This window comes from Hetaerina americana, unplaced genomic scaffold (genome assembly GCF_022747635.1).
Source record: "Hetaerina americana unplaced genomic scaffold, ioHetAmer1.1.p SCAF_4, whole genome shotgun sequence".
Classification (NCBI taxonomy): domain Eukaryota; kingdom Metazoa; phylum Arthropoda; class Insecta; order Odonata; family Calopterygidae; genus Hetaerina; species Hetaerina americana.
The window spans coordinates 48235264-48248012 of NW_027286985.1; the positions used below are offsets into that span (position 1 = coordinate 48235264).

Consider the following 12749-nt stretch of genomic DNA (forward strand, 5'->3'; position numbering starts at 1 on the left):
TAAACCCAAACTGATCATCCCCTAATTAATCATTTGCCCTACTCTCTATCCTTTTGTTAATGATCCTGAGAACACTTTTAGCTACGTGGGATATCAAACTTATTGTCCTATAGTCCTCACATGATGTAGCATTTACCTTTTTCGGAAGAGGAAATAAAACTGATCTCAAAAAGTCTTCCGGCCAGATTCCTTCCTCATAAATACTACGAATCAGCCCATATAGCCTCTTCCTCCCACATTTTCCTAAACATTTCAATAGTTCCGTGGGAATGTTATCCTACTCCATGGCCTTATATAGTTTCATCTCCCTTAATTCCCTTTCTATCTCATCATCTAGTATGCCTGGACCTAAGCTATCTACCTCTATGTCATATGTATTCTTTTTCAATGTCTAACTTTATTGGTCGAAGTTCTTTACTATACAGTTCTTCCATAAACTCCTTCCATCTCTCTTGGATCTTTCCTGTATCAACTATTACCTTACCCGCCTTGTCTCTAACTGTTAGCATAGATCTCCCTTTCTTACTTCCCGATAAAGATTTAACTTTGCTGTACAGCGCACCAATTTCACCCTTCCTCTGCAGACTTTCCTTATCCTTGCACCGCGTCTTCCACCATGCTTCTTTTGCTTCATTTGTTGCCCGCCTAAATTTATTGTTTAATTCTTTGTACTTAATTTTGCCTAACTCTGTATTGATATTCTTCCATTTTTTCCTCTCATCTGTGATCCATGGTTTCCTAGTCCTTTTAGCATTAACAGTTCCAATAGGGTCTTTTGTGGCTTTAGACAACCCTTTCTTGATACTTTCCCACTTTTCTTCGATAGTACTTAGCTCTTTACCATCCTCCATGATTTCCTCTACCACCTGTTGGTACTCCTTCCTTTTCAAACCATTTAATGCTTCTGCATTCCATTTTCTAACTCGCCGCCCCTGCCTTATCTTTTTGAAACAGACGCTACATTTCATAACAACTAAATTGTTTTCAGAGTCCGCATCTGCTCCCAGGAAGCTGTGCGAATTTATCACACTGTTCCTAAACCTTTGTCTAACCAGGATTTGTCTAATCTAGGTGATACCTTTCTGAGTCACCTGGCATTTTCCATGTATACCTGCATCTTTTGTGGTGTCTAAACCAAGTGTTGGTGATTACTAACCCCTGTCTCCTACAGAACTCAACTGCTTTTCCCCACGGTCATTCCTCGTGCCTAAACCGTAGTCCCCGACCTCGTCACCATCTCTTCCTTCGCCTACCGTCGCATTCCAATCCCCCATCACTATCAAATGTTTCCCTGAAGGAACACACGCGATTATGTCCTCTAACTGATCGTATATCCTATCGACCTCTTCTTCCTTATGGTTGCTCAGTGGCATGTATACCTGAATAATAACCAAGTTCGTCGGTTCTGCTTTTATCTTTACTAGTAGCATACTATCCGTTACCTGCTCTATGTTGACTACGCTTCTCCCTACCTCTTCATTTAATGCTATGGCAACCCCTCGTTGGCTCTCATCCCTGCCGCTGTATTTTATTCTATACTTATCACTCCAGTAATCCCCACTATCTTTCCATCTCACCTCGCATAGACCTAAAATGTCGATATTTCCCCTTTCCATCTCTCGCTTGACATTCTCCAATTTCCCTGTCCTCATCATTGTCCTAACATTCCTCGTTCCTATTCTAACTAATTTGGTCTTCTTCTCCTGCGTCTTCTGTCCTGCTGCTGCTGGTTTTCCCTTGCAAGGGTTTCGTGGGATGACGACCGCGGAAGCCTTGCCTCCCCCGCTGCCAGGCACGACACACGGCCGATTGGGCCGAGCCCCGTAGTTGCCAGGACTCAAAATCTCTGTTTTGTCCATCATGTAAATCTTGGGAATGATAATTGAGGTGGTTTCCCATTGCCTTCCTCAATAGTGTTTTTAACGTGACACCATCACTTACTGGCCGCCCCACTGGGGTCAGACGCCATTGCAGCCGCCTCACTGAGGAACAGACGCTGCGTGAACTACCTTTCGTCTGGCTCCTAACCTTCGACCTATCTGGCATGGGTACCCTACCAGGAGCAATAATTATTGCTCCCGCCAGCACAGCTCTAGGGGTCATCGGAACGCACAAGCCCTTCCACCACGTCAAGGTTGTAGTCCGGGGAGGGATATATATATATAAATATATCTTAAAATTCACCTTGTACCTAAATGTGTAGATGCTAGGTGACAAAGATTGTTAACTGTCAGACGTACTTATGTCTATAGTGAAGAGGAGCAATACTTTCCAAGAGAACAAGTTAAGTATTTTAGTCCTTGACCACCTAATCTCATTTTAACTTTCACCAAAAATAGTGCTAATTGATTTTGAGTGTTCAAACAATAACAGCATTCTTATCTGGGCATCTTTTGTGAAAAATTAAGGAAGATTACTTAACCAAAATGGAATCCTTATTTCACTGGAAGAATTATGAAGTGCAAAAAATTAATTAAATTACCGCTAACCATGGGGCTGGCTTCCAATATTATTATTTTCTTCAATATTCATACTTCTAGGACCACCATTGAATTTCACAACCCCAGAATGTTCTGTTAAGGTTTCCAAGATGGAATAATAATAACAATAAGGGATTACAACAATACAAATTGTAGATTCCTCTTTGTCATTCACCTATTATATAATCATTTTCTCTACTTCCTGTGTCAGCACTTAATTCTTCATGAAAATCAGAATCATAATCAGCTATCAATTTGTCTTCATTTTCTAAAAAGTTAAGTTTGCATTTGGAAACCATTTCTGAAGGGTTAAATATTCTCTACACATTAATGTATAGATATGGTCACTTTTGCAGTCCGTTGATGATTAGGTAAAGCACTTTAAAAGACTAAACTAACATGTAAATGGATCAAAATGGGTCAAAATGGTACATCATATTACCTAGAGAAATTATAAATATGATGCTCAGCTGATCTGCTTTATCACTTTCTTTGTTGATCTGCATTTAGACTGAATATTCATTCTTACAAATATCTCCATGATGGGCATATTTTAGCCCAGCATCAATTTCCACTTGAATCTCTGACATGTTTATTTTGAGCATGAAATGTTTTTGGTGGACTCTAATGAATGAGACATTCTCCTGTAACTCAATCATCCTACTCAGCCACCTCGGAAATTAAGTGGCCTGCTGTGAATGGTGCTTGTACCTAGGGAATATTTTGGGTACTTACAGCAGTAAGTGAAGAAATTTAAAGAAGTATTTATAGTACTCAGGGTGGGTCAAGATTAATTTACTTTTGAATTAAAAAACATTTACTAATATGGAATAAAAATGAACATTTCTCTCTACCCTCCTATTTACCCTTTCACTAATCTCCTACTTCCAACCATTTCCCCTCTATTAATTAACCTATACCAGTCCATCTAACTTAGGAAGCGGCTTTGGATGATTATAAACAAAGGATTCCACAGTTTATGATTAGCTTGTGTCAGCTTTTTCATTTAAATGTCTTTAGCAAACAATACATACTTATATGAGCTATTTATTTTGAAAAAGGCCTAAGTCCATTTGTCAATTATTTCCGGTTGCCCAAGGTTACATGTACAACTTCAAGTTATTCATCAATAAAGCATTTGAGCTCACTTATATTCCGAGTAGATACGATAATCCTGGACACAAGTTTTCAGAGAGCATTTAATATGTGAGCTATTTACTTTGAAAGTGGCCTAAGTCCAGTTATCCTTAAATTAAGATATTAATTATTGATAATTTCTGAAGGCAGTCATGAAGATAATTTTGAATCATTAACATTTAACATGTTAACCTCAGTTTTTGGACAATTGAATTAGTTGATTAATCAGTACCTTTAATTAATGCAGTTTAACAATTTAAATATAAAACTTAAAATATAACATTAAAATTTAGAAATTTTTTCACCCATTGGAAAGAACTAAGCGACAAGACCATTCAGTTCAGATAGTGAAGAAGAATTACCTTATAACTAATGATTTCAAAGAAAATCGAAAAAGAATTATAGAATAATATTTGTCTTCAGGGGATGTAGATACAAATAACAATGGTGAGGCAGATTCACCTCACATGACTGCATATACTACACACCTATTTGTGCATAGGATATCAATGCACAAGTTAATTGCATAAGCGTCCCAGTAGTACACATGCTGACACGATACAGCTCCATGGTTCACATGCCTTTCTTAATATATTACATATGTTATTTGGATAGAATATTATTTATTCGTCTATATCAATACCAATATTGAACTCAATCTTTGGTGTAGCTTTTAGTTCTCTCAGCAATGCATTTTTAATACCAATTATACTTGTGGAATGACCGCCCTCTAAATTCTCTTCATTTTTGGGAACAGAAAAAAGTCACATTGAGACATGTATGGCGAATATGGAGGCTTGAATTGCTTCGCCACAAAAATGGTTGTTTTTTAATTGCTTCATATACACCGTGTTGAAACATGTTAGTAGCACTCTTTATTGATTGTTTGACCTTGTGGCAAGAACTCATGGTGCACTATGCGAAATTATAAAATTCTGCTACTTTTTTAACAAACCTCATACATGTGATACGATCACCGAAACGTGAAACCAACAATGGATGTTTGCATGGACATTTTAACAGGAAATCACATCAATTGGTACATATTTAATGAGTATATATTTAGTGCAGAGCATTTGTAGATGGAAGGAGTAGTCAGAATTATCTCGGCCATGAAAAATTTATGTGGTTAAACAGATTTTTTCCCCATATCACAGGAGATAAAGAAAGGATGTGTTTACCCACATATTTAAATCATAAAAAGCCAATGAAATAATGATGTCAGTACCATTATTACATATCTAACACTTGGAATATTGCAAGAATAACAAATGGACATGGTTAACATAAAGCAGATGTAAAAAGGTTATTGATTGAAAAAATCAAAACTGGGGCTCAACCACCAGTATAGTATGATTTGCCATCATTATAAGTCTACTTTACTTCCTTAATGATAAAAATCATAGACCATATTCTCCAAATTTTAAAATCAAAATACATAGGACGACACAAGAAGACAACATATAGTACTCTAAAAAGGAATAATAAAGAAATAGCTCACTTCATACTACCAATGGAGTATCAGTCAAGATGAAATGGTCACCATGGTCCAGTATCTTTATTGTATTCCAATGGATCTTATGGGGGCTGCACTTTATCTCTTCCTCCTCCATGATTATATTTATGGAGTTAAATGGAAAAAACTGAACGGTAACCTATAGGAGTAAAGCCAGGAAATAAATATGTACCTATCGATCGTTTTTAGGGCTGAATGTCTCAAAGAGTGCTCTTGAAAATATTTTTAATTCAGCATAAACAAAACCTTTTATGTACTCAGCTCACAGCCAACATCTCAACTTCTAGACACGATTTTTTGGTTGGTTAGAGTTAGTGAATAAAACTTAAAAATTAGATACTTTTTCAGTGGAAAAAATAATAGAATATGCATTTAACATTTAAAGCAAAAATCGTGGCATACAAAGCTAACTTTTTAACCTTTATTTATGAATACACTTTATAAATACCTGATCCTAAGCAAACTAAATTTGATAAACATTTTAGACACATTATGTGGAATTCTTTCACAGTTAAATGAAAAATTAAACTTTTCATTCACCTGGAAAACTTTTAAGCAGCCAGCCCTGGGACTCAACACATAATCATTTAAAACTTTTATTTTGAAAACAAAGACCTGATTATTTTGGCACTACATGAATCCTGCCTACACTTTCTCAATGAGAGAGGTCTTTGTAGCATGCTTGCTTTGTCTATCATGTTAAGAGGTAGTGACTTTTGTTTGCGTACCATAATTCAAATTATACATTACAAATTTCATTTATGACTATGAAAATGGAGCGTTCTATAGGAATTTTAACTGAAAAGGACAGTATTGCAAGGAATGTGGTAAAGTAGCCAACAGTAAAGCATCACAGGCTCCATGGCTGTAGGACTGAAATGAGTCATTATTTGAAGCTACAAGGGAAATTGAGAAAATAAATAGGTACAACTCTACTGGAGATTTTTCCTAATTAAGAAAATGGATTCTATCAGATATTTCTAAATAAAAAATAAAATAACATTTTGCTAACAGTTAAGCTGCTGAGGCTACAATCCAAAAATTGTCAAGGGATCCAGGCTCGAATCCTAGTCATGGCAAAGATTTTTACACTCTGAAATTATTGCATTGTACGGCACATTTAGCAAATGACCCCTTTAAAAATGACTGTTGCAGCATCTCCAGCAGTTTCTTGGAATTGGGAATACTTCTATTGGAAAATTGCTGGTAAGGAATTATCTCTTCTATTACGAATATAATAAATATAATAAGGAAATATACACAAATAGATTTTTGATTCTAACAGTCTAAATCAGAGCATAATTAGAAAGTCATACCATATTTAATCATACCATATTTAGAAAGTCAAATTCCTTCAGTCACAATTAGAATTGGCCAAAATCTTTGCACATGAACACACACTAAAGAGAGATGGTAAGGGCTCGGGATAAAGGAAAATTTACAATTACAAGGACATTAATTTTTATTTTATTTTGTTTTAATTGTTGGTGGTACATTATTTCATGGGATAAATAATTACAGAATCACTATGATAAACATGGAATGAGATCAAAGTAAATAAAACAAGGGCATCGTGATTATCCAAAAATAGGAAGTCTAAGATAAATATTAAGGTTGAAGGGGCTTAAAATATGAGCCCAGTAGACCCAGTAGAAAAGTTCACCAATTTAGGAGGAGTTTCTGAAGAATGTGGATGGAGTATTTGCGGAAAGATGAAAATTTTGCTACTGAAGCAAAGAGATGGGCATAGATTTTGAGATCTAGATGTAGAGGAGAATGGAAGGAAAAGAATACAAATGAGGAAGTACTAAGTATGGTGCGAGGGGAGAGTGTTTTTGAGAAAAATTCCACTAAGCTGGGAAAAGCGGATGCAGGGGCATTTTGAATGATGATGTGATATTGAGTTGTAGTAGTAGTAGATTTAGGTAGGATCCCCACCTTTGAGTGAGTACGCCATCCCTTGGATGGCGTACTCACTCAAAGGTGGGGATCAGGGGACTGCTGAAATATATTTGCCACCTCTGGGATTTGAACCTGGGCCCACTGGATGGGAATCCAGTACGTTAGCCGCCACACCATCCTGATCCCCATTGAATAAAGAAGACTGTGAATGTGAGTGAGTAGCGGGGAAAAATGTTTAGACAAAAAGAAGAGGCATTTTGGTCCGAATTAAGGAAGTCAAAAGGTATGCAAATTGAAAAATGTTTTACTGTGGTGTTGGGTACCATGTAAGTTTAGGCTGGGAGATGTAATAGTAGAGCAGTCTGAATATCCATATGAACCTACTTTAACCAGCAGACTACCATAAATAATAAATCACTATTTGCAAAATGAAAATTTTTTGACAACTGCCATAAATTGTAAGAGTCAGTCACAATCAACACTTTGAAACACATGAATATCCAGAAAATGGCACTACTGTCATGGGTACCACTAAAATCCAAACGCATAATCTGGAATCTTTAATGCAACTAACATTTGCACAGACTTGTGCATACTAGTGGGGTATGGAGCCAAACAAACTGACAGCAGTATTATGAAAGGAGATTCATAGTGGACTTATATTCATTTAGCAGGAGTCTTCACACATAAAACTATAGATAGTTCAAATTTATTTATTTGTGTGGTATTTCTTTTTCAATCACGTGTATGAAGAAATAAAAGAATTTCTTTCACATTCAAATTTGAATTTTAACCAGCTTTCAAGCATATGCGTAAGTTGCATGCGTACCACATTTGGTTCTGGATAATTTTATTCTCTAAATGATTGAAGAAAACAAAACTAAGCTTCAAATGAAAACTGTAAAAAATTGTCCTTTTTGGAAAAATAATAGGAATATTGCAGAAATAATGAATAAATGAGGAACATTTGGAACATCTTAGCCAATAGAAATAAGTTTTCGGAATTTGGCGGTCGTCGTAATTTCAACGCTCACCTGAAATATTTCTCATTGATGCAGTACGATATCATAGCTCTACAAAATCGAAGATATTAAAAAGAAGAAGATAATTTTTATCCTGCATGGACGGGTATAGCTGCTGAAACTACTATTCAAATTTAGAAGACTTAATTCCAGGTCGTCATTGCGCATGCGCGATTGCACATTATCAGAGTGACAAGGAGGCCGAGAGTGGTTTGAGGGCAGCACTATCACTCCATTCGGCTGTATTCATCAAAGGGTTTTACCGCGATTCCGTTAGTAGCCGCATCATAATGTTGTTAACTTCTCCAAGTCTAATCAGCGTATTCGTGGGTCTGATTGGCGTGATATTTGTGTTTCTTTTAAAGTGAAATCTATAACTTCCTGCGGAAGAAAGAGGGAAGTGTTTATTATTGTGTAGGTGACATCTTTTCTGCCCCGGTAAGGTCGTAAGTTATTTACAAAAACGTTTTAGATTTTTCGTTTGCTTCTCTATTTGTTAAAATCGTAAAATTTATTTGGTAAATCCTTGTACATTTTGAATAAAATCAAAGTATTGGCATAGTCTTAGGTATTGCAGTTTCTCCTAAATGTGTGTTCGCTGCAATGGTTGCGAATCTTAAAAATTTTGCGTAAAGTAATTGATATTAGCGCATTGGGTTCCTTGTAAGTTGAATGACATATGGTTACGCTGGTGGCATCACTGTTGAAGTACCCATTAATTAGCTTTCCTTGTAATTTCCTGGCGCGTGATATTTTAATTAATTGCATTTGTTTGATTTCCTATGTATGATTGAACTTGCGTATGATGTTTTCAATTAATGAATTGTCTCATAGATATGATGCAGAGAAGAACTGGTGGGAAGCGAATCCGTATGGATGAGCCTCCTCCCCCTGAGTATGATTCTTCTCCTCCTGCGACCCCTCTTGGTGATGGTGTAACTGATGGTCTTGAGCAGCCGTATACGCCTTATACCCCCTATTCAAATCAACCAGAGACCCCGCTTACTCAAGGAGGGTAAGGCTTATTTTGCATATTTGGACCAATAGTTTTATTCAATCTTCTTTTTATGAGAATATTTACGAAGGAGTTTTGTTTCACAAATATAGATTGTACAATTATGCATAGTGATAACTTGTTTAGCATTGGGATCTATGAATTTGCCTGCCTTTTTTGCCTAGAGCAAAATGTATGCATTGTTTTAGAGTCTAATGTAAGAAGTGGTCTAAATGACCCTTGCTTGTATTTACTTGGATAGTGAAAATAATGACAATGACCCGACTACTTGTGTTTCTCATTTTGTGATAACTATGTGTATCCGTTATGACTTTTAGCGTGATTGGTATTTATTTTTGTCATTGTTATCATCAACAAATAATATAAGCAGTTGGCTGCATAATTGAGTGTCGTCATTTTAAATAAATTCGGTTTACAATTGGGTAATTAGCCATTACAAGTCTAATGAAATACCCACCATTAAGATTTTTCTTTGAAGTAAGTGGCAATGCTAACTATCGAAGAAATAGTACTAGCATGACTGGAGCAGTAGAAAGTAGCAATGCCTGAGGACTATCTTGATAAGGTTTAGCTAATTATCTGATTTAAAAAAGTATGAAATTCTTGAACTGTGACAAAAAATTTACTATGATTGAAAAGAGAAGTAGGTTGAGCAGTCACTAAAAATCATATTCATAATAGTTACTTGCATTTACTGTATTATTAATAATTTTAAGATGTATTTCTAACGTTTCAAAATTAATCTTAAAACAGGCTTGACACTAGTGGAGAGCATGATGGTCTTGTGCAGCTTCATGCAGTGCCTCCTCAGTCACATCTCTCACACTATGTGCAGCAACCTCAAACTCCGGCCGGGCCTTTTGAGACACAGTTTGATCAACAGTGCCAGCTTCAGACAATGTCAAAGGTAAGGTTTTGAATGAAACGGTGGAGGCAGCAGCATTATTGAGATGACCATCTTGGATTGAGTAGTGATAACCTATTTATTTGGTGAACAAATCATTCTCGCCCAAAGCAGTGTAACAAATACTACTGCAGTTAGTAATGATACTGCCTCAATCACTTAAGGAAATTAGAATTCTTCTGATTTATAACAGTTATACCACAGGAATAGCAATGTTTACCAGCTGAACAGTGGTGAGATGAAAGTAGAAGGGTCCCATGCAATGTTTATCTTAAATTTGGCTCATCAAGGAAAATCTTATGTCGGGGACAAAGTCGTTAGGTCATGGTTAGTCAGACATTTATATCTGTACCCCTTCTCTTCATTGAAGTTAAACTTAAAGTGAGAGTACATAGTGCGAGAAATCATGTATTTAAAGGTCCTAACCACTGCGAGATGGATAAGATTTAATGTATGCGGATATTCATTCAAGTCCCATGGATACTGATGGAAAATTCCACTAGTTACAATAATTTACCATTGCATTAAATTATGGTTCGGCAAGAGTTTATTAATAGTCTCTTCAGCTTGCAAAGTTTGCTTATTTTTACCATAATATAGTTTTAATGAGATGCAGTTTAAAAGTCAAAAGAATTAGAAGGGATAAGAAGTGTGATAGTGAAATGTGGACGGGGATGTAAGTAGAGGATAGCAAGAAACTTTCAAAAACATTTATTTGAGGATACAGGGAATAGAATATATTAAAAACCAAGTACAAAGGTGCTTCTGAGGAAAAGTTAGGGAGGATAAATGGAAAAAGACCAGATCTCCAGAGTTCACTGAAGAGATGAGCGAGAGAGAGAGGAGGATGTGGAAGAAATTTAACGTAGACCTGAGAAGAATGAAGTCAGAAAGAGTGGTGACATATACAGAAATATCAGTGTAAAAATCATTTGCCTTGGCTGAAATTAAAACCTGGAATCCTTGATTCCTGGAAATTTAATAAATCTGTTTTAGATCCTGGTTCAGGCAAATAATTGTCTATTCAGTGAAATTTCTGCATTATAGTACACCTTGAAAAATGGCTCTTACAGTATCTACCACATTCTTTGAATTTATAAGATGGAGTTAAACAGTTTGAGGATTTAGAGAAATTCGAGAGGTGGAAAAGTGGAATTTTTCTATAGTGAGGTGAGGTTTCTAGGGAGGAGATGAGGATATTGTTGGGATATGTTGAAGAAAAACTAGTCCACCCAAGTGGGATCAGGTAGAAAAGTAATCATGGGAACTGGTAGGGATTCTGACAAGGTTGAAAGAATTAGTAAATACCTTAATGAGGATCGTATGGTTGTATTATTTTAACTATTGCCTTATGATGCCAGATTTTGAGTGTGGAATAGAGGTGACTGTGATGCAAATATGACAAAGTCTAATAGATATAGCAATTGCAAATTGGAGCGTGAATGGCAAAGTTTTGTTTATTGTTTGGGAAGGTAAGAGAACATGGTTAAATTCAAGTTAGACAGGAAAGTGGGTGGAGGAAAGATTGAGGGGTGGTGGAGTGCTGAAGACCAATAGGCAATTGGAGAAGAGAATACATGTACATTTTGGTTAATGTAAAGACATGCATGAAGAGTGAAAAACTGCAGAAAAAATAGTGTAGGACAAGCAAGAAGAATACCAGAAAAACTGTAATGTCATTAGCAAACAACTTCAACCTATTTTTAATGATGGGACGTGGAAATTCATAAAGTATGAAGTTGAAAAAGTTAACACAAAAAATAAATTACAATAATATGAATCAATATTATTTTTAGGAGTGTGCATTATGTTATACTAGCTGAATACCCGGCTTTGCACGGGTTAGGGAGAAACAGTAATATAAATATACTACATAAATAAAAACAACAAAATAAAGTACAATAATACACTACTTCATACAAATTTAAGAATCTTTTTTATTTAACACCTGTTTATAAACTACATTTTTTGTTTCATATCCAGGAGAAAGAATATATAAATTTTTAGGCGAACCTACTCTGGAGCAAGCAACATAAAGTTGCCCGTGGCTAAAACATGGCGATCTTAGATCAACACCACAAAACTTTAAAGACTGTCCCTGTGATTTATTAATGGTAATTGAAAAAGCTAGCCGGACTGGAAACTATAATCTTTTAAAGTTGAAGGGAAGATCAGTTGGGATTAGAGGTATCCGTGGAATAAAATTTATTTCACCTTTTCCTTTTAGAGTTAAAATGACTGCCTGGATTATATTTTTCATCAATTTTGTCACACACAATCGTGTCCCATTGCAGAGTTTTGGTGGATCTAAATTTCGCAATAAAATGATTGGAGATCCTACTTTAAGTATAAGGCGATGTTGTGGCAATCCAGCTGGATCAAGTAAATTTAGGAATTCCGTTGGATAATTGACGGCTTCGTCAGCATCCACTACGGTATCAACCGATTTATATTCAATCACGTCTCCTGGCAGCATGGCTAGTATCTCCTTGTTAATTTCATTAACATCATCGTTCTTAGGAGCAAGAATGGCTCTTTCTCGAACCAAATTTTTATAATTTTGATTAATGTTAGGATAGACTGCTTGTATCATATCGCGGACAGTTTTCACCGATACACATAAATCTGATGACAATTTTATCATACCAGATGCTTCAATAACTAATGTATCTTCTCCAATCTCCAAAAGTTGATTTGCAAAATTTTGAGCATTCCCATCTCTTAAGAGGATTCGCATGTTTTGTTTAAGGCTAATTTCTTGGACATGATTCCA

The 12749-nt window shown here is 35.9% G+C and overlaps 1 protein-coding gene across 2 annotated transcripts in view; it reads left to right on the forward strand.

The window, feature by feature from the left end:
• The first annotated feature begins 8289 nt into the window (after nucleotides 1-8289).
• Nucleotides 8290-12749, forward strand: part of SA1 (stromal antigen) — a 70185-nt gene continuing 65725 nt past the window's right edge. For both annotated transcript variants that reach the window (XM_071589618.1, XM_071589620.1), the window contains exons 1-3: nucleotides 8290-8495; nucleotides 8892-9072; nucleotides 9826-9979. In XM_071589618.1, coding sequence (XP_071445719.1) covers nucleotides 8894-9072; nucleotides 9826-9979 — 333 coding nt within the window. In that variant the 5' untranslated portion in view covers nucleotides 8290-8495; nucleotides 8892-8893. The remainder of the gene's footprint in view (nucleotides 8496-8891; nucleotides 9073-9825; nucleotides 9980-12749) is intronic.